At 48.6% G+C, this 21,682-nt stretch overlaps 1 protein-coding gene and 1 pseudogene across 2 annotated transcripts; both read left to right on the top strand.

The window, feature by feature from the left end:
- The first annotated feature begins 780 nt into the window (after positions 1-780).
- On the top strand, positions 781-12,309 carry CLN3 (CLN3 lysosomal/endosomal transmembrane protein, battenin). Of its 2 annotated transcripts, XM_070413474.1 has the most exons (16): positions 781-949; positions 1,115-1,242; positions 1,394-1,481; positions 3,076-3,172; positions 4,813-4,884; positions 5,244-5,323; positions 5,439-5,524; positions 6,243-6,315; positions 6,403-6,546; positions 7,301-7,422; positions 8,097-8,143; positions 8,233-8,301; positions 8,394-8,449; positions 8,568-8,661; positions 11,699-11,839; positions 11,947-12,309. In XM_070413474.1, exons 2-16 carry the CDS (start codon positions 1,197-1,199, stop codon positions 12,064-12,066), a joined length of 1,335 nt encoding a protein of 444 aa, XP_070269575.1. In that variant the 5' UTR covers positions 781-949; positions 1,115-1,196; the 3' UTR covers positions 12,067-12,309. The 2 variants fall into 2 exon arrangements, with proteins under 2 accessions (XP_070269575.1, XP_070269576.1); XM_070413475.1 differs by lacking the exon at positions 781-949 and having other exon boundaries at positions 968-1,242.
- Positions 12,310-12,543: 234 nt separating this feature from the next.
- LOC139009536 (T-complex protein 1 subunit zeta-like) lies at positions 12,544-14,645 on the top strand (annotated as a pseudogene).
- The last annotated feature ends 7,037 nt before the right edge of the window (positions 14,646-21,682 follow it).

The following is a 21,682-nucleotide window of genomic DNA, read 5'->3' as shown; positions in this document are numbered from 1 at the left end:
ATGGTCTTAGGCGACCCCAGTGAAAGGGTCGTTCGACCCCCAAAGGGGGTCGCGACCCGAAGGTTGAGAACCGCTGACCTAGAGGAAGGTGAGAGAATCCCTCCTTATTTGGGACTATGTGAAGTGGCATTGATCTCTACCTCTTCCTCTAATCCGCTTCTGGAGCCCTACTTCCTAAATTCCTACTTAGATAAAGGGGATGAGATCACAGAATCAGAACCTTGGGCCTTAGAATCGGCTGGTCTCGGCTGCCTGGGAGCAGGCAGGAATCCCCAGCAGCCTGCTCAGCCAGCTGCTTTCCTAAGGTCGCCTTCACATCTAACTTTGTATGATCATCAGTAACTTTCCTTTTGTGTTGCTTCCTCGCCTGTAAAAGCGGGGGTTGGACTTCTGTGATATTCTTTGGTTCTAGAATGATTTGGTAAAGGGGCCTCTTAACGCCTTGGAAACTGCCCATAAATACTGCATGACGTCCTCTTAGGCGGGTGTTACCGTTACATTCCGTTTCTAAAGCAATGTCAGGACAACAGAAAGGGGTAAGAACGGCCTGCAGCTGTCCGCCTTTGTTCCCGGCCAGAAACGGTCGTGGCTGAAATGAGTGGCCGGGCGGCCATATTTGTTTCTGGCAGGTGAGGGCCGCGGGCGCTGAAGCCGCGCGCAGCCATGATGAGTGTTGGCACAAGACCCGTCGCGGCCGCGGGCGCCGTTCATCTAACGTCAGGGCTCTTCGTGTTGATCCCGCCCACTGCAGTTTTAAACCAGCGGTTCCAGGTTCTCCTGGCCTCTCTCGGCCCCACACCCCGCAGCTGGCGAGGCCTACAGCGAAGATAGAGAGGAAACCCGGAAGTGGGGAGGACCTCCGAGCACGTGATGGGGGAACCCGCTGGCGCCGTCACGTGACCCGCCGACCTGCTGCTCCGCGGTGCGGAATGTTCAGCTGCTCTTAAAGGTACAGGCTGCAAGGACCCCCTGCTTTAGAGGGGCGGGGGCGGAGTCCGACGGGTGCGGCGTGGGAGGCCGCGAGATGGATCCCCGGCTTCGCGTAGTGGATTTCGGGGGGCGCAGCAGAGAAGCGCAGCTGGGACCAGCAGTGGGGCGTTGACCCTTTTCACAGGGCACTGACCCTCCCCGTCCCATCGGAGCCGACTCCGAACGTGCGCTGACTTTGGACCCCTGGGGACCCTGAACTTGATGCCATGGGAGGCAGCGCGGGCTCGCGGCGACGCCTTTCAGACTCCGAGGGTGAGTACTGCGGCCCCCGCGCTGGAGCGACTGCCTCTGGCCCGGGTCCCCCCTGACAGCTCCGGAGCGGAGCAGGCACCACCCGGGAGGACACCGTGGGGTCACCATACCCCTGAGAGGGTGGGGGTCATGCCTTCTCTCGCCCTCGCAGGAGAGGTGACGGCCCAGGAACCTCGGGAACCTCGGCCCCCGCCGCCGGACCCACAGGGCGCCCATTGGAAGAACGCGATGGGCTTCTGGTGAGTGGCCCGCAGAGCTCAACAGAGTGAAAAGGGTCTGGAAGAGGGGGGCCACCCGAGGAAAGAGGGAAGTAGAGAGTGGGAAAGGGAGCTGAATTCCACAGATATTTACTGAACCACTTGGTTTGGCCTGAGGCAATGTGTAAATTTCCCAAATTTAAATAATTTACTTACCACCTTAACATTTTGGCCAGATCCTCATACCACCTGTGGGATTACTTGTTTTTATTCCAACCAATTAAGCCTCTAAATTCATAAATATTCGTTTTGGGGTTTTTCTTTTTATCCTTATCTGGGGATATTTTTCCCATTGATTCCTAGAGTGGAAGGGAGGGAGAAAGGAGAGAGAGAGAGGAAAGCATCGGGGTGAGAGAGACACATGGATTGGTTGCCTCCCCGCACTCACCCACCCTTCCCTCTGTGGGCCGACATCTAACCACTGAGCACCCGGCCAGGGCAATATATGTATTTTTTTAAAGAAAACTTTAAATCACTACTCTATGGAAAGCCAACATTTTCCTAATGCACACTTAAATAAGTGCATCGCTACTTTTTAAATATATTTTTTATTGATTTTTTGAGAGAGAGGAAGGGAAAAGGGGAGAGAGAGAGAGAAACATCATTGATCGGCTGCCTCCTGCATGCCCCCTACTGGGAATTGAGCCCGAAACCCGAAACCCGGGCATGAGCCCTGACCAGGAATCAAACCTGTGACCTCTTGTTTCATGGGTCAACGCTCAACCACTGAGCCACAAGGGCTGGGCACTTTTTATAGGAGTATCCGTCTACCTCCTAAAATTAATTTAAGTGCTGAAAAATCCTCCTAGCACCACCTAAACATCGAGGACTTGGGTGGCAGATTGGGTTGGAAGTGACTTCCCATATAACTCTAGTCACATAGCCTCTCTGAGTCTGTTTCTCAGCAGTGAAATGGGAAGAGCAATAGTCCCCCTTCATGGGCTTGTGAAAAGGACGCATGAACTCTCTGGCGCCGGGCCCAGTTCCATTCCCATCACTGAGTGCTGCTCTGGGGGATGAACGTAAACAAGCCCTGACCAGAAATCCTTCATGGATCATAAAGGACTTTGGTATTATCTTGCTTTGACCCTTCCGGAACTGCTCCAGGTGGAAGAGAAATTTGTATCGCCGCTTGACACATGAGTAGACCGAGACCGCTCAAAAGGAAGCAGCAGACTTGGGGCCTGAACATAGTCCTTGGTTTCAAGCCCCAGGAGCTTCCTACTGACCCACAGCGCATCCGAGACAGAGGCTCAGTGGATGAGAAATGCCCCAGGAACTGGGGGGTAGCTCAGAGGAACAGTCATCAAGGATGACTCTCTCCTCTTCCTGGGAGAAGTCTGGGAGATTAGATGTGAACCCAAGTCTGTGATCCCAAAGCCCATATTTCCAACCCTAACACTGAATGGAGATGAGGTCTGGTGATAGAGAAAAAAGTGGGGGCTTGATTGAAGGAAAGGGGAGGATTGGTGCTAGGATTGAGGTTAGATTGTAGGCCTGAAAGGAGGTTAAGATCTGTTCTAATATGTCCATTATATCTCAGTAAAACGGGGGTAATCTGTCCTGCTCACTCCAGGCTCTTGGGCCTTTGCAACAACTTTTCTTACGTGGTGATGCTCAGTGCTGCTCATGACATCCTCAGCCACAAGAGGGCACCTGGAAACCAAAGCCATGTAAGTGACCCTCTCCACCTTCACCACTGTGGGAAGAGACGAGGGACTCACCTGGGGCAGAAGCGCCCTTGAAACACTCATAGAAGGGTAACCAAGGGGTGGGACAAGGGGCTAAGGTTCCCAGTCTCCCTGATCTCAGAGCAGGATGGGTCTTTAAGAGTCAGTTGGTGCCAGGTGTACACACTCAGGTGTTGGCGGGGTAGGACCAGGGTCTATGGTAGATACTTAACCCTCACACTGTTAACATTTGGGCTGGATAATTCTTTGTCGTGGGCCTGTCCTGTGCATTGTTGGGTCTTTAGCAGCATCCCTGGCCTGTTTGCCAGATGCCAATAGCACCCTCTGCCCTCCAGTTGTGACAATCAGGAATATTGCCAGATGTTCCTGTGGGAGCTAATCACCTCTGGTTAAGAACCTCTTGTCTGTGAGGATCTCGAGGTCACATGCCCAAGGGGAGCAGGTGCCACCTTGCAGGTCCAACAAGGAATTTAGTTCAAGATCAGATTTTCTGGAAACCCACATTTTTTAAAAAATATATTTTATTCATTTTTTACAAAGAGGAAGGGAGAGGGAGAGAGAGTTAGAAACATCGGTGAGAGAGAAACATCGATCAGCTGCCTCCTGCACACCTCCTACTGGGGATGTGCCCGCAACCAAGATACATGCCCTTGACCGGAATCGAACCCGAGACCCTTCAGTCCGCAGGCCGATGCTCTATCCACTCAGCCAAACCAGTTAGGGCGAAACCCACATTTTTTAATAAAAGTTCCTGAATGTGCCAAAACCGGTTTGGCTCAGTGGATAGAGCGTCGGCTTGTGGACTGAAAGGTCCCAGGTTCGATTCCGGCCAAGGGCATGTACCTGGGTTGCAGGCACATCCCCAGTAGGAGATGTGCAGGAGGCAGCTGGTCGATGTTTCTCTCTCATCGATGCTTCTAGCTCTCTAGCTCTCTCCCTTCCTCTCTGTGAAAAATCAATAAAATATATTAAAAAAAAAAAAAAAAAGTTCCTGAATGTGTTACCCAAATAAAGTCTATTTCCAGGGCCATCTTTGGCCAGTGGCCATTCTATGGAAACCTCCTCCTTCCCATTGTGCACACAGAGAAACTGAGGTCCAGGAGGCCAGTGCTGACGCAAGACCATCCTTCAAGTCAGAGCAGAGCTGAGACTAGAGCCAGGCTCTGTTTGTCTACCCCAGTGATCGGCAAACCATGGCTCTCGAGCCACATGCGGCCCTTTGGCCCCTTGAGTGTGGCTCTTCCACAAAATACCATGTGCAGGCGTGCACGTACAGTGCGATTGAAACTTCATGGCCCATGCATAGAAGTCGGTTTTCGGAAAGGAGATAGACGAAACAAGTATACAAGACGAGTGTGGATGGAAGAGTTGGAAGGGGTCGACCTCAGCGAACGTACCTCAATCAGATTGAGGACGTTTTAAGCAAAGGCCAGCTTAGGAGTACCCTAATTAAGTTAATAACAATGTACCTACCTATATAGTTTAAGTTTAAAAAATGTGGCTCTCAAAAGAAATTTCAGTCGTTGTACTGTTGATATTTGGCTCTGTTGACTAATGAGTTTGCCGACCACTGGTTTACCCTCTTGCCTCCCTGGGTGAAACACTTCCTTCTTTCCCATCAGGTAGACCGAGACCCAGTCCCCACCCCCCACAATAACTCATCTCGCTTTGACTGCAACTCTGTCTCCACAGCTGTGAGTACCCATCTGGTCCTCCCCTGACCCCCAACCCCACCCCCTCAGCATCCAGCTGGGACTGTCCTAATTATAATCATTAAGACTGCCATTCCCTGGGCCCTTTCTGTGTGTAGCTAATATTGGCTCATTGCATCCACATAGCAGTACTGTGAGCTAGGCACTGTAACCATCCCCTTTTCCAGACGAGGAAACTGGAGTCAGAGAATGTGAATGCCTTGACACACAGCTAAGGAGCAGCAGAGCTGGGACTTAAACCCAGATCTGAATTCAGAGCCTGTCACAGGTCTCCTTGGCCACTTGGTTCAGAGGTTTGTTCCAGGAAAGGTCTGGGGTCTCACTCTGTCCTCCTGTCCCAGGCGGTGCTCCTGGCAGACATCCTCCCCACGCTCGTCATCAAATTGCTGGCTCCCCTTGGCCTTCATCTGCTGCCCTACAGGTGGGGGGCAGGGGGCAGGGGGCAGGAGGAGGGGCGGCTGGGATCTGTGAGGAGGCTGGGAGGGCAAAGGAGGTGAGAGCGAAGCTGACCTTGCCCTTCCCTCCCCTCCCCTCAGCCCCCGGGTTCTCTTCAGTGGGGTTTGTGCAGCTGGAAGCTTCATCCTGGTTGCATTTTCCCACTCGGTGGTGATCAGCCTGTGTGGTGAGCATGAGATTTTGTATCAGGTGGGGGGCCCAGAGGAAATGCAGCAGAGCATTTGTGGGAGTAGTCACCCCAACTCCGCAAAGGGAAGAGATCATTTTTGTAACCCTCAGAAGCTGCTAGGATTGCTCAAGGAGAAGATGGGAGATGAGGTTAATTTGGAGGGTTAGGTGACGGGGGGACATGAGAGGAAATGGCTGGATTAGATCAGTGGTTCTCAACCTTCTGGCCCTTTAAATACAGTTTCTCATGTTGTGACCCAACCATAAAATTATTTTCGTTGCTACTTCATAACTGTAATGTTGCTACTATTAGGAATCGTAATGTAAATATCTGATATGCAGGATGGTCTTAGTCGACCCCTGTGAAAGGGTCGTTTGACCACCAAAGGGGTCGCGACCCACAGGTTGAGAACCGCTGGATTAGATGGAGATGGAGCTGGGCAGAAGAACCAAGACTCCATCGCGGGTGGAGGAGGCATCCAGGATGAGTTTTTGCTCCTGGTTTGATGACAGTGGGTGTTAGTGCCATTCATTCCCTGTGAGAGGGCATTCAGAGGAGGGTTTGGTTCTACTTCAGATCCGGAGCCCCGCCCATCCAGGGATCTGTTTTTAGCCCCTCTGAGCTGATGCAGAGGAGGCCATGGCCAGACACCGCCAGGGATTGGGGTATGGGGAAAGGCTAAGTATGGCCACTGTCGTGCTTGTCCTCCCCCCAGGTGTGGTCTTGGCTAGCATCTCATCAGGCCTGGGGGAGGTCACCTTCCTCTCACTCACCGCCTTCTACCCCAGGTAAGCAGGCAGGGAGCAGGGAGTGGGGAGAGGAGTTCCCACCGCTGGCGTTGGTCCTTCTTAGTGCTCCAGTGTCCTCCTTCTCAGGACTGTGATCTCCTGGTGGTCCTCAGGTACTGGAGGAGCAGGGCTGCTGGGGGCATTGTCCTACCTGGGCCTCACCCAGGTGGGCCTCTCCCCCCAGCACACCCTGCTGTCCATGCTGGGCATCCCCGCCTTGCTGCTGGCCAGGTAAGCTGTGCGGGGCTGGGAGGAAGAGGGGTTTGAGGAGACAAAACTAGATCAGGGTCCGAATCCTCAGATCCCTTCAGCCTTGTTATGAGGGATGCAGGTTCTAGACTCTGACAGGCCTGGATTTGAGCCTGGAGCCGCCACATGTTAGCCGTGTGGGATGGGACAAGCTGCTTTACCTCTCTGACCCTCGGTGTTCCCAAATCTCAAACGGTGGCCGTTCTCCTTGCTTCTCTGCAAGGCGATGTGTGAGAAGCATCCAGTACAGTGTGGTTCCCAAGGTGACTTGAGGGTGGACTTGATTAATTTGATGTGTATTTGGAAAAAAAATTTAACCAATCAAACCTGTGATTTCACAGATTATTGCTTAGGACAAGGCCATGTAGAAAAAGGGAATCAATTGAAGGGAAGCATTAAGTAAAACATATTATACACAGGAGGAACGTGGATATGGCACACAGCATGAAGACAAAACATGAGTGAAGTTTGGGAGGTTCTGGCCTACCACAGAATGAACACACAATAAGCGGTAGCTAGAGCAGCCATTAGAGTAATATGTCAAGCAAACAGCTGGCTGGCGTAGTGTGAGCCAGGAGTCAGGCGAAGGCCCCGGTCGAAGCAACAAGGAGACAAGTTTCAGCTCCAGGGAAGAAAGCGTTTTTCTACAGTTGGGGCTCTGGCACAGGGTGGGGGTGGGGTGCCTCTCCCCCCTGACAGAGGCTCTTGGCCCTTCTCTCCTTCCACCTACTCCTAGCTATTTCTTTTTGCTCACATCGCCTGGGCCCCAGGACCCTGGAGGGGAAGAAGAGGCAGAGAGGGCAGCTCGGCAACCCCTGATGAGCAGCGAGGCCCCCGAGGCCCCCGAGTGGAAGCCAGGTCAGAGACACAGGAGGTCCTCATTTAGCCTTCTTCCCCACAGTGCACCGTGGGAAGGGGAAGGGGATGCGTGAGAGCCGACCACAGTCAGCTAGTCAGGAAATACTCATTGGGTACTTACTGTGTGCCAGTCCCTCCAGTCATGGGGGTGCGTGGTGAGTAAGATGAGGATATGAGGCCGACTCGTAAACAACTGAATCAGAAACATATTGGTAAGTGCTGGAAGGACAGAAGGCAGTGATGTGCTAGAAAATGACGACGGGGGGAAATGGAGAGTTCTGCTTAGAGAAGGTGGTCAGTGAAGGACTCTTTGAGGAGGTGTCATTGGGCTAAAATTTGATAGACAAGGCCTCAGCCCCGTGGACATCCGGGAGAGCAGGTTTCAGGCAGAGGAAGCGGTAAGTGCTGTGGGAACGAGCCTGGATGTTCAAGAAACAGAAAGAAGGGGCCAGTGTGGCTGGGGTGGAGATGGACAGCCATCAACTGTACAAGAGCTGGGAAGAGGTCTTGTCTTTTTTTTTAACCATGGTGAAATGCATATAACATGAAGTTGACCAGTTTAACCATTTTAAGTGTACAATTCCGCGTTGGCGGGTTGATTCTTTCCCAGCAGCACCCCTTGGCGGACCCCGTATGCCAACCTCACCTGCTCTTCTCTCCCTGCCCCTCTGCAGACTCCAGCCCAAGCCTCTCCCTTCAGGAGAAGTGGACTGTGTTCAAGGTATGGACGGTGGCTGGGGCCCGTCCCCCGCTGCGGCCAGTGCCCGTCTCCCAGCCAACCACGTACGTTATGTCTTCTGGCTCTTCCAGGGCCTGCAATGTTACATCCTCCCGTTGGTCCTGGTCTACTTTGCTGAGTACTTCATCAATCAGGGGCTTGTGAGTGAGGGCACCAGGTGGGGTGTGGGAATAGAGATCGAGGCGGGGACCCACGTGTCCCTATTCATCTCCCTGTCTGGTCTTTGCTGCAGTTTGAGCTCCTCTTCTTCCGGAACACGTCCCTGAGTCACGCTCAGCAGTACCGCTGGTGAGAGCAGTGAGGAGGGTGGCAGGACGGGCAGTCTGCCGGGTGGGCCTGGGGTAGGAGGGGCTGCCATGTGAGTAGGCACCGGAGGGCTTCCTCCTCCTCCCTGCCCCTATCTCAGGTACCAGATGCTGTACCAGGCCGGCGTCTTTGCCTCCCGCTCCTCTCTTCGCTGCTTTCGCATCCAGTTCACATGGGCCCTGGCCCTGCTGCAGGTACAAGGCCCCTGGCCCCCACTCCATTCCCACCTTCACTCCCAGCTTCCCCAAGCACAAGAACAGAAGGCCAGCAGGGCTGCGTGTCCAGTGTGTCCTGGGAGCCAGGCAAAGCTGATGTAAATCCCAGCTCCTGTACTCAGTAGCTGTGTGACATAGGGCAGGTCTCCAAACCAATTTCTGGTTTCCTGATCTAGAAATCAGGCATGGCCACCATCTACTTCTCAGGGTAGTTGTAAGAAATAGAGATGAGAAGAGGAATGAAAGAACAGGACTTTATACTGTGTCTCAAATCAGTTAGAATCACTTACATCATGATTATTTGCACAAGCCTCATGCAGAGACACAGGCCTTCAAATAACATTTCTAACAATAAGAAAATGCACAGTTCTTTTACTCTGCATGGTTAATTATAATAGAACTAGAGGCCTGGTGCACAAAATTCATGCACTCAGGGGGTCCCTCAGCCCAGCCTGCGCCCTCTCGCAGTCCAGGAGCCCTTGGGGGATGTCCGCTGACAGCTTAGGCAGGGAGCAGGCCTAAGCCGGCAGTTAGACATCCTTAGCGCTTCCATGGAGGCAGGAGAGGCTCCTGCCACCATCTCTGCGCACGCCAGCATGAACCTGGCTTCTGGCTGAGCAGCGCTCCCCCTGTGGGAGCGCACTGACCATCAGGGGGCAGCTCCTGCATTGAGCGCCTGCCCCCTGGTGGTCAGTGCGCATAATAGCGACCAGTCGTTCTGCCATTTGGTCAATTTGCATATTAGCTTTTTATTATATAGGATCAGTGACATTGTACTCAACAGATTGTATGTCTCAAGGCTGGTGAGCAAATTCAACTACCCATGACAAAAGTACTCTACATCTTTAAGAAAACAAACACCTTTCCCTACAACAGTCTAACGAAAGTACTTTTTTAAAAATCCTCACCCAAGGACATGCTTAGAGAGAGGAAGGGAGAGAGAAACAAACATCAGTGTGAGAGAGAAACACTGATTGGTTGTTTTCTGTATGTGCTCTGACTGGGGTCGAACCTGCCCCTGTAACCTTTTGGTGCACAGAACGTCACTCCAACCAACTGAGCCGCTCCAGCTGGGCTAAGAAAAGTGCTTTTACATAATCAGCATGTATTGTTTCTATAGCCCCGTAGGTAACTATTAAAATAAACTTTCAATTACTATAGGAATGTCCTTTGCCCTTTTTAATGTACTTAAATCCATAACAAGATCTAGAATAAGTATAGATTGCACTTTAACGTTATGGCAACAGCATGCCAATATCCTCTAACTTTCTCCTTTATTTATTGAAGCAGTACCGCCAGCCCAGGGCTCTGTAGAACCAAAGGCCCAAATTGTTGTGTTAATAAATCTTAACTCAGGGTTCTTCATCAGATGCTGCTGATGTGTAGTTTGTGACTTTAGTTATAATTTCAACCAAGGCTGCTTTGTAGAAATAGGGGCGTATAATCATTTAATTCCATTACAGAAAGCGTATAGCCTGACGCTGCAGATGACAGTGTTTGCAGTGTTTCACAGGTCACGTTAGTATCACCAGAGTGTGTCCTTTTAAATGCAAATTCCTGAGCCTCGCTCAGACGGAATGAATTAGGACCTCTGAGGGTGAGGCCTGTGGGTGACCCTCATGTGCATCAAGCCGTGAACCGCCCTGGTGACAACCCTGAACTCCGGATGGGACACTGGGATCCCTTGAGGGGCTGGGGCACTGAGGAGGGACCTACAACCTTGGGTGGGGTCAGAGAGGCTTCCTAAATGAGGTGGGAACAGCTAAGCTGGTGTGTCTCCACCTCAGCGCTGGGCCACATCATTCTTGAAGCAATGCAAGCTGCTGTGGGGCCTTGGGCCTTCTCTTGGAAGTTCTGGGTCTGTCTGGCCTAGCTGCAGTTTGTTAGGTAATTTTCAGATTGCAAAGGGCCAGGGCATTCATATGCAAAAGCCTCTGCCACAGCCTGGGTGGGGTGGGGTCTCAGGGAATCAACAGGGCAGAGCAAACAGCTATGGCTGATCCTCAGCCCTGCCCTAAGGGGCCCCCCCGGGTCTCAGTGTCCCGGTAATTGCTGCAAGCACCTTTGAGAGAAAGCCGCCCTCGAGTTCTGAGTTCTGCCCGCTGCCAGACAGTCCAGTTTCTCCCCGTATGAGTCTGGGTCCCCAGAGACTTCCCAGAACTGGAGTTCAGAGCAGTCGGTGGCTTGTGACTCCCTCCTAATTCAAAAAGACAACCGCATCCTCAGTAGCCAGCCCTTGCCCCGTGAGCCTCCGTACCTCTGCACTTCCGCACCTCCTCTGAGTCTCAGTGTGCTTTTCTCTTTCCTTCTAGTTGTAGAATTTCCACTCAGCCAGCCTTCCTGTAGTTCTGGATGATGTCCGTTTTGTCTTTTAGTTGTATTTTTGAAGTTGTTGTGGGAGGCAGCAATTTCCGGTGTTTACCTATGCCACCATCTTGGTTTCTCTTGGGCCACATCATTCTTTGTGGTGGGCTGTCCGGCCCCTCTGGCCTCCACCCGTTAGATGCCAATAGCAGCCTCCATTCCCAGTTGTGACAACCAAGATCTCCAGACATTGCCAAACATCCTGTGGGCAGCAAAACCAAGCCCGTTGAGAACCACTGGCCTAAATGTAGCCTCAATGGGGGAAACTATTCAGGGAGCCCTTGGGAGGAGGAATGAGGTCACAGGAGTAAGTGACCCTGGTCCACGCTGAGCTTTGGACAGTGGCAAAGGGATCCCACGTGAGAGATCCCACGTGAGGGGAGGTGGAATGGCATTCCAGGGAGTAGGAGTGACATGAGCAAAGGGGCCAGAGAGGGGACCCATGAGGTCTGGGGTGTGGGATAGGGTAGAGAGAAGGCGTGACCCAGATCCCAGGGTCTGGTAGGCCAGCTGGATGTAGGGATTCAATCCCAGCCTGCCAGCCCTCTCCCTCATCAGTGTCTCCAAGAACTGGGGCCACTGGAGGGATGGCAGCCTCCCCTTCTCCTGCCACGAGTCCAGGCTCAGCCCTGCCCTCCACCTGCACCCACAGTGCTTCAACCTGGTCTTCCTGCTGGTGGACGTATGGCTGAGCTTCCTGCCGAGCATCTACCTCGTCTTCCTGATCGTTCTGTATGAGGGGCTCCTGGGGGGTGCTGCCTACGTGAACACCTTCCACAACATCGCCCTGGAGGTCAGCACCGGTCCGGCGAGGGCTGTGGGTGGCCTTTCTGGGGAAAGCCAGGGCAGGGGTGTGGAGAACAGAAGCCTCACCCCTGCTCCCCGTCTCCCCTCTCCCAGACCAGTGACGAGCACCGGGAATTTGCCATGGCAACCGCCTGTGTGTCCGACACCTTGGGGATCTCCCTGTCAGGGCTCCTGGCCCTGCCCCTGCACGACTTCCTCTGCCGCCTCTCCTGACACTGGGCTTCTTTGGGACACAGGACGCACTGGCAGATGGGCAGGCCAGACCCCGGGCCCACAGCCCAGGGCCCAGCCATGAGCTCTGCCCCTGGACTTCCCTGCACAGCTGGGCTGTAGAGAAGCACCAGGTTCCGTCTGCCTTGGTCAAGGGGCAGCAGCTTTCTCCCACTCCACGCTGATCTCTGGGACTTTCTTCTGGGCATTATGCCCTTGGAATAAATGCCTATATTTATCGATTGATTCTGGTGCCATTTTCCTTCTTGAAAAAAAGTTTATTATAAAAGTAATGCCAGCCCACTTTGGAGTATATACAGGAGAGTGTAAAGACAACATATCAGCAGATTTCTGCCTAGTCCTTCAGGCTTATTAATTCGCTCACTCACTATGAGGCAGTCTATACACATTTTTCTCCAGCATGTAAGTTGAAAGAATCTGTGCAGTGAGTACTCACATAGGTACTGCCTGGCTTCTGCTATGACCACTTTGCTGTAGCTGCATCAGCTCTCCATCAGTCTGTCTTATTCTTGTAATGCACTTCAAAGTAGGAGGCTGGGAGCTGGCTTTGGGCCTTCTTCCCGCCGGGTCTCTTACTCTTCTGCTTGGTCAGCTGTGAAGACCCTACACCCAAGACTGAGGTGGCCCAAGCCCAGACAGTGTTGGCGGTTAACATCAACACAGCCTGGGGGTTGTAGGAGATTCTGAGGACCAAGTTGGGGCCTAAAGGCACCATGAAGATGCTTGTTTCTGGTGCTGGAGACATCAAGCTTATTAAAGATGGCAAGTGCTGCTTCCTGAAATGCAAATTCAGTGCCCAACAGCCTCCTTGGTAGCCAGAGTAGAGACAGCCCAGATGATGGTACAACTTCCAGTGTCCTAATCGCTGGAGAACTGCTAACACACATGGATCGCTACGTGTCTGAAGGTCTCATCCCAGAATCGTAACAAGGATTTGAAGCTGCAAAGGAAGAGGTACTTCCGTTTTTAGAACAAGAAAGTAAGCAAAGAGATTCTCGTTCTTTTTCTCATTCTCTCTCTCTCTCTCTCTCTCTCTCTCTCTCTCTCTCACACACACACACACACACACACACACACACACACACACACCCTCTTTCCTTCCCTCAAGGCGCGGACCTTTGCTTTCTTTCTCCTAAGCTCCAAAGGCCCTTTTGCCTCTGTAACTTGATTCCTGCATCCACACAGCTGGCTCACTTCTTTCACAGCTCATTTTGTCTACCTCTGTGACCAAAAAAAAGTAAGTAAGCAAAGAGATGGACAGAGAAACACTCATGTACTAAAGTTCATGCTGAACGTGCTGATGTCTTAGCAGGGGCTGTAGTTGACTCCATTTTGACCATTAAAAAAAAAGAGGAACCTATTGACCTCTTAATGGTTGAGATCATGGAGCAGAAACATAAATTTGAAACTGGTAAAAGCTTCATCACACGTCTTGTTTTGGATAGTGGGGCATGACATCCTGACATGAAAAAGAGAGTGGAAGATGCATACATCCTCAAATGCAATGTGTCATTAGAATATGGGGTGGGGGGGAGGGAATTCTGGCTTTTTTTTACAAGAGTGCAGAAGAGAGAAACCAGTAAAAACTGAAGGAAGACTCATTGAAGATAGAGTTAAAAAATAGTAGAACTGAAAAGGAAACCCTGTGGTAACTCAGATAAAGGATTTGCTGTTATTAATCAAATGGGAATTGACCTATTTTCTTTAGATGCGCTCGTAAAAGAGGGCATAGCAGCTGCACAGAGCTAAGAGGAGCAATATGGAAAGGCTGATTCTTGCTTGTGGTGGGGCAGCTCTAAATTCTTTTGGTGGCCTAACTCGATGGGGACAGGTAGGACCTGTCTATGAGTATCCCTTGGGAGAAGAGAAGTTCACCTTTACTGAGAAATGTGACCAAGTAAGCACACAGTCACTCAGATCAAAGATGCGATAAGAGATGTCTTGAGGGCCGTTGAAATGCTATTGATGGCTGTGTCGCTCCAGGTGCTGGTGCAGTGGAAGTGGCAATGGCAAAAGCCCTGATCAAACATGAGCCCGGGGTAAAGGGCAGGGCCCAGCTTGGAGTTCAAGCATTTGCTGCTGCTCATTTGCTCATTATTCCCAAGGTTCTTGCTCAGAATTCTGGTTTTCGCCGAAACCGGTTTGGCTCAGTGGATAGAGCGTCGGCCTGCCGACTGAAAGGTCCCAGGTTTGATTCCGGTCAAGGGCATGTACCTGGGTTGCGGGCACATCCCCAGTGGGAGATGTGCAGCTGATCGATGTTTCTAACTCTCTATCTCTCCCTTCCTCTCTGTAAAAAATCAATAAAATTTTTTTTTTTTAAAGAATTCTGGTTTTGATCTTCAGGAAACACGAGTTAGAGTTCAAGCAGAACGTCGGGAATCAGGTCCACTTGTGGGTGTGGACTTGAACACAGGCGAGCCAGCGGTAGCAGCAGAGTAGGCGCTGGGATAACCACTGTGTAAAGGACGCAGCTTCGTCACGCCTGCCCTGTGATTGCCACCAACATTCTCCACGTCGATGAGATCATGCGAGCTGGAGCATTTTCTCTAAAAGGTTGAGTTGAAGCTTTCCTTGCATCATCTGAATTGTGAAGGCGACCGAGTGAGCCTAAAATAGAGCTGAGAAATTTTTGCCCACGGCTTCAAATGATTTGCAAAGCAATTTCCTTTTCCCATATGAAGAAAGAGAAAACACTGGCCTCCATTCAAATTCCAAAGTCTGAAATTATAATTACAGTTCATTTTAAATTGCTTTCAGGGTATACACATACAGCAGACCATTTTCACCCAAAACAGGATGCTTTGCTTTCGCTTCTGTGACGTAAAAATACGTGTTAGAGAAGCATGGTGTCTGCCTTATTAAATATTCCTTGGAAAAAAAAGTTTAATGGTTTAATGTCTCCTAAAGATGATTTTAATTTATCCAATAGTTCCCTATTAAGCATTTCAGTTTACGTATTTGTGCTGCTATAAATAACACTTAAGCAATTTAGGCTTTGAAAGCATCTCCGTTTCCTTAGTATGAATTGCTGTGTGTGAAACTATTGGATCTTTCCATTGGGCTTTTCATGCTTTTGAAGTAGCTTTGCGAAAGTGCTCCCCACGAGAGTTACGTGGCAGTGAGTAGAAAGATGGATGAACTGGAGGCGAGGGAGTTGAAAGAGCTGCAAGTATAAAAATGGCAAAAATAAATACAGAGAAGGCAGAGGTAGAAAATGGCTGAAGGCATGGAAACTAAGGGACAGATGAGAAGAAATCTTCAGGTAGACCACATGTTCACACCTCTGAACCCTGTTTATACTGAAACATCCACTCCCAGACCTCCAGGGTCATCTTTTTCTCGCTCAAATTATCCTCTCCTACGTGTTTCCACCAAGTCGTTTTTATACAGTTGGTATACCTCTGCAGTCCTCAAAGGTAACATTACCTCAAAGGTAATCCTCAAAGGTAACACAAGCTTTGTATTTTGAGGACTTGGAAGTTGCCTACAGTGAATTCGCAATAAATGTGTTTAACTTGAAAAAAAGTAGGAGGCCGACTTGAATACACTTCTCTCTGCATGCTTCTGTGTGCACATTATTAACTAGAATCCAATATTTTTATACAGTCCTTTCTTAAAAATATGTTTTTATTTATTTCAGAGAGGAAGGGAGAGGGAGAGAGAAACATCAATGATGAGAGAAAATAATTGATCGGCTGCCTCCTGCACACTCCCCACCGGGAATCAAGCCTGCAGCCCAAGCATGTGCCCTGACCAGGAATTGAACCATAACCTCCTGGTTCATAGGTCAATGCTCAACTACTGAGGCTCACTGGTCAGGTGGTACAGTCCTTTTTTAGGTACAATTTATATACAGTAAAATGCACAGATTGTTATATTTTAAGTAACTGATGTGGGCTTAGCAATGTTTCCCATATTTCACTGTTACTATCTCTACCATATTTGCTATATCTATGTATACGAGTACTTATACTTAATATTTTTTATAAAGTGACTAACTTTTTAAATATATATTTTTTTATTAATTTGAGAGACAGAGAGGAAAAGTGGGGGGAGAGAGATCAATCGGCTGCTTCCTGCACACCCCCTGCAGGGGATTGAGCCTTAAACCCAGACATGTGCCCTGACCAGGAATCCAACTAGTGACCTCTTGGTGCACAGGACGATGCTCAACCAACTGAGCCACACCGGCCAGGCTAGGTCTCCTTTGTTTTCTTTCAATAATGCTTTGTAGTTTTCAGAGTATACATTTTATCCTTATTTGCTAAATTTTTAAAAATATATGTTTTTATTGATTTTTTTAAAAAATTACTGATTTTTAGAGAGAGGAAGGGAGAGGGAGAGAGAGATAGAAACATCAATGATGAGCCTGGCCAATGTGGCTGAGTGGTTGAGTGTCAACCTATGAACCAGAAGGTCAAGGTTGGATTCCCAGTCAGGGCACATGCCCACTGTGAGGTGTGCAGGAGGTAGCTGATCAATGATTCTCTCTTATCATTGATGTGTCTATCTCTCTCTCCCTCTCCCTTTCTCTCTGAAATCAATAAAAATATATTTTTAAAAATAAATAAACCTTTGTCACAGACAATAGTATGGTGAAGGCCTGGGGAGGGGGCAGGAGCAAGGTGGAGAGGGTCAATGGGGGGGGGGAAGGGGACATCTGTAATACTTTCAACAATAAAGATAAATTTTTTAAAATAATAAAAAATAAACCTTTGTGCTTTCTACATATGAGTGTTTAGGATAGATTCTCAAAACTGAAATTTGTAGGGATGAGCATTTTTTTTAGGTTGTTGATGTTGTTTTAGGTTTTCTACAATGTTTTTGAAAGGTTTTTTGTTTGCTATACCAATTTATATGCACCAGTTGCTTGTCACACACCCTCTTTGCACTTGGGGACAATCATTTTGAAATCTTTGCTAAGTGAGTAAAAACATACTTAAACTTGATTATTTTAAAAATAATCACTCAGAAGATCGTCCAGAAGGTCTATTGGCTGTCTGGTCTAATTAGCATACTATGCTTTTATTATTATAGATACTTCACCTACAATACAACTGGTTTTCAGTATAATTCAAGATATGTATGACCATCACCAGTCAAAATTAGAACACCTTTATCCCCTAAAAAAAAATCCTATAACCTTTACCTACCACCCCTTCCTTACCATCCCCCCACAGCCCTAAGAAACCACCAGTCTACTTTCTGTCTATAGATTTTCCTATTCTGGGCATTTCCTATAAATGGAATCATAATGTGTGGTCTTTTGTGACTGGCATCTTTCACTTAGCATAATATTTTCAAGATTCATCCATGTTGGAAATCACCTTATTCATTCTTATGGTTGAATTTTATTGCACTGAGTGGATATACAACATTTTGTTTATCCATTCAGCAGTTGGCAGGCACTTGGGTTGTTTCCATTTATTGGCTGTAATGAACAAGCTGCTATAAACATTTGTCAAGTTTTTGTGTGGACCTATGTTTTCATTTTTCTTGGGTAATACCTAGGGGTAGATTTGCTGGCACTTGGTAATTCTGTTTGATACTTTGAGGAAACTCTAGACTGTTTTCCAACGTGGCTATGCCATTCTGCATTCCACCAGCACATATGAGGGCTCTAATACTCCACATCCTCAGCAGTACTTGCTATTTCCCTTTTTGTTTTAACTAGGGGCCCGGTGCACAAAAATTTGTGCACTGGGGAGGGGGTTCTCTCAGCCCAGCTTGCCCCCTATCACATACTGGGAGCCCTAGGGGATGTCCTACTACCTGCTCCCTGCTCCCCTTGGGGAGTGGGCCTAAGCCACAGTCTGGCCTCCCTTTGTGGGAGTCGACCGGGCTGATCAGGGGAAGGCACCAGCCCCATCACCGCACTGTTGCAGCCACTGCCAGTCACCGCAGCCACCAAGGTGTTTTCATCAACACGGACTCCAATCCCTTTACCATGAAAAAATGACAACTTTCTTTAGGCATTTTCAAGAAGTGTCTTTCATAGGATATGACATTTCTTTCTTTCTTTATCCTCACCTGGGGATATGTTTCCATTGATTTTTAGAGAATGTGGAAGAGAAAGGGAAAGACAGAGAGAAACATCAAAGTGAGAGGAACACTTTGATTGGTTGCCTCCTGCATGAGCCCTGACCTGGGCCGGAGCCAGGGAGGAACCTGCAACCTAGGTACATGCCCTTGGTCAGAATTGAACCCAGAATCTGCGTTGGGCAGGCCGAGGCATTATCCACTGAGCCAAACTGGCTAGGACAGGATATGACATTTCTTAACCCTCCAGCAGCAGACCTTCCTTTTTTTCTCCAGGAGTGTGGTAAAAAAAACCCTAGATCACTTTTTGGATGCTTATTACCCAAGTCAGTAAGAATATTACCAGTGGCATACAGGGAGCTTAACCAATCAGCAGTCAGAAAAGGTGTTTCCTCTGTAGTTCACACCAATTGCTGGTTTGGCCCCTGCCCAGGCCTAACGCCTCTGGCGAGTCATTAGCCCTGGGCCAAGGCACCCTCAGCTCCAAGCCACTGTGGCCATCAAGGATCGCTGGCTGGCTGCGCCCCAGTTCGGGCTGCCACCACCATCAAAGATCACTGGCTGGCTCCTCCCCGGCCCAAGCCTAAAGCCTCTGCTCGAGGCTTTAGGCCTGGGCCAGGGCACCCCCAGCTCCCCGCCGCCGTCGCCACTGCAGAAGATCGCTGGCTGGCTCCTCCCCGGCCCAGGCCTAAAACCTCAGTCTGTGGCTTGGAGCCGACATATGCAAATTAGCCGCCATCTTGGTTGTTAGTTAATTTGCATATACTCACTGATTAGCCAATGAAAAGGGTAGCGGTTGTACGCTAATTACCATGTTTCTCTTTTATTAGTGTAGATTATGATTATAGCCCTCTACTGGGTATGCAGTAGTGTCTCATTGTGGTTTTGATTCGCAGTTCCCTGAGGACTAATGATTTTGAACATCTTTTCATGTGCTTGTTGGCCATTCCTACATCTTCTTCGGAGAAAACATGTCTATTCAAATCCTTTGCCCCTGTTTAAATTGGATTCTTTGCCTTTTTATTTTCTTTTTTAAAATATTTTATTTTAGCCCTGACCGGTTTGGCTCAGTGGATAGAGCGTCGGCCTGTGGACTCAAAGGTCCCAGGTTCGATTCCGGTCAAGGGCATGTACCTGGGTTGCGGGCACATCCCCAGTAGGAGATGTGCAGGAGGCAGCTGGTCGATGTTTCTCTCTCATCGATGTTTCTAACTCTCTATCCCTCTCCCTTCCTCTCTGTAATAAATCAATAAAATATATTTTTTTAAAAAATAAAATATTTTATTTTATACAGAGGCAGAGCTGCCTCAAACAGACTGTCAAACTGCAGCGGGAAGGCCGGGGAGGGGAGGGGGGCAGAAGGAGGGGGTAAGAGATCAACCGAAGGACTTGTATGCATGCATATAAGCATAACCAATGGACATAAGACACTGGGGGGTAGGGGAGGCCAGGGGATTGTCAAGGGCGGGGGGAAAAAAGGAGACATATGTAATACCCTTTGTAATACTTTAAGCAATAAAAAAAAAATAATTTAAAAAATAAATAAATAAATAAAATTATTTTATTTTAGAGAGGAAGGGAGGGAGAGGGGTAGAGAGATAGAAACATCGGATTGTCTGCCTCCTGCACGCCCCCACTAGGGATCAGGCCCAAAACCTGGGCATGTGCCTGACCAGGAATTGAACTGGTGACCTCTTGGTTCATGGGTTGATGCTCAACTACTGAGCCACACCAGCCGGGCTACCTTTTTACTTTCAAGTTGTAAGAGTTTCTTATATCTTTAGATAAAGTTTCTTATCAGATGTGTAATTTTCAAGTATTTTCTCCTACTTTACTTTCTTGATGATGTCATTTGATGCACAAGTATTTTTAATTTTGACGAAGTCCAATTTATGTATTTTTTCTTTGGTTGCTTGTGCTTTTGAAGTCATCTAAGAAACAGTTGCCAAGTCCAAGGTCATGAAGAATTACCTCTATGTTTTCTTCCAAGAGTTGCATAGTGTTAGCTCCTACAGTTAGACCTTTGGTCCATTTTGAGTTTTGTTTTGTTTTGTTTTGTTTTTATGTGGTGTGAGGTAGGGGTCTGTACAGAAAGAGTTAACATAACAGGCTCAAACAGCTAACCTTGTAAAAGCCTGCTTACCAAAAATGGCCTTTGGCTGGAGTTTGGAAACAGATTTCAGGCTGTTTCCCACCCTTAACTGATAAGAGGGGCTTGCTGTGCCTAAATTGTTTATACAAACAATGTGGTTTATGCTGAACACCTGCTTTCCTTCTGAAGGTCTGGAATTTTGGTACTTGCTAGGCAGAGTGCTCATGTGACCAGCCCCAATAAGAATCCTGACACTGAATCTCTAATGAGCTTCCCTAGTTGGCAACATTTCACACACGTTGTTCCAACTCCTTGCTGGGGGAATTAAGCATATACCATGTGACCTCAATGGGAGAGGCCCCTTGGAAGCTCACATTTGGTTTCCCATGGACTTCGTTCACACCATGAGCCTTCTTTTGCCCTTTGCTTATTTTGCTTTGCTTTCTTTCACTCTAATAAATCATAGCCACAAGTATGACTATGCTGAATTATGTGAGTCTTCCTGCAAATCATCGAAATTGGGTGTGGCCTTGGGGCCCCCCATCACAGGGTCCAACTTCATTCTTTTCCAAGTGGATATCAAGTTGTCCCAGCACCATTTATTGAAAAGATTTCCCCTACTACTTTGTTTTGGTACCTTGTTGAAAAAATCAATTGACGGTAAACGGAGGGGCTCATTTCTAGACTCTCAGTTTGACTCTATGCCAGTAAAACACTGTCTTGATTACTGTAGTTTTGTAGTGAGTTCTTGAAATTGGGAAGTGAATCCTTTGTTCTCCTTTTTCAATATTGTTTTATGAATTTTAAGATGAGCTTGTCAATTGCCGTAAAGAAGTCAGCTGTGATTTTGATAGGGATTGCACTGAATCTGTAGATTAGTTTACAGAGTATTGCCATCTTAACAATATTAACTCCTCTGATTCATGAATATGGAATGTCTTTCCACTTATTTAGGTCTTTGCTGTGTGTGTGTGTTCAATGGTAGCCACCCAGGGGTGGGCAAACTTATTGACTCGAGGGCCACAATGGGTTCTTAAACTGGACCGGAGGGCCGGAACAAAAGCATGGGTGGAGTGTTTGTGTGAACTAATATAAATTCAAAGTAAACATCATTACATAAAAGGGTACGGTCTTTTTTTTTTTTTTTTTTAGTTTTATTCATTTCAAACGGGCCAGATCCGGCCCGTGGGCCGTAGTTTGCCCAGGGCTGCACTAGACACATGTGGCTATTAAACACATGAAATGTGGCTACTCTGAATTAAGGTGTACTTTTTCAAATGTTTTTATTGATTTTTAGAGAGAGGGGGAGGGAGAGAGAGATAGAAACATCAATGATGAGCTGACTGGTTGCTCAGTCGTTAGAGCATCAGCCTATGGGCCGAAGGGGCTTGGGTTCGAATCACCATCAAGAGCACATACTTCACCCTAACTGGTTTGGCTCAGTGGGTGGAGCGTCGGCCTGCG

Source organism: Myotis yumanensis, unplaced genomic scaffold, assembly GCF_028538775.1.
Source record: "Myotis yumanensis isolate MYYU_CA2020_CCGP unplaced genomic scaffold, mMyoYum1.0.hap1 SCAF_4, whole genome shotgun sequence".
Classification (NCBI taxonomy): Eukaryota; Metazoa; Chordata; class Mammalia; order Chiroptera; family Vespertilionidae; genus Myotis; species Myotis yumanensis.
The sequence above is the reverse complement of the archived record's forward strand: the minus strand, read 5'-3'. Positions and strand labels throughout refer to the sequence as shown.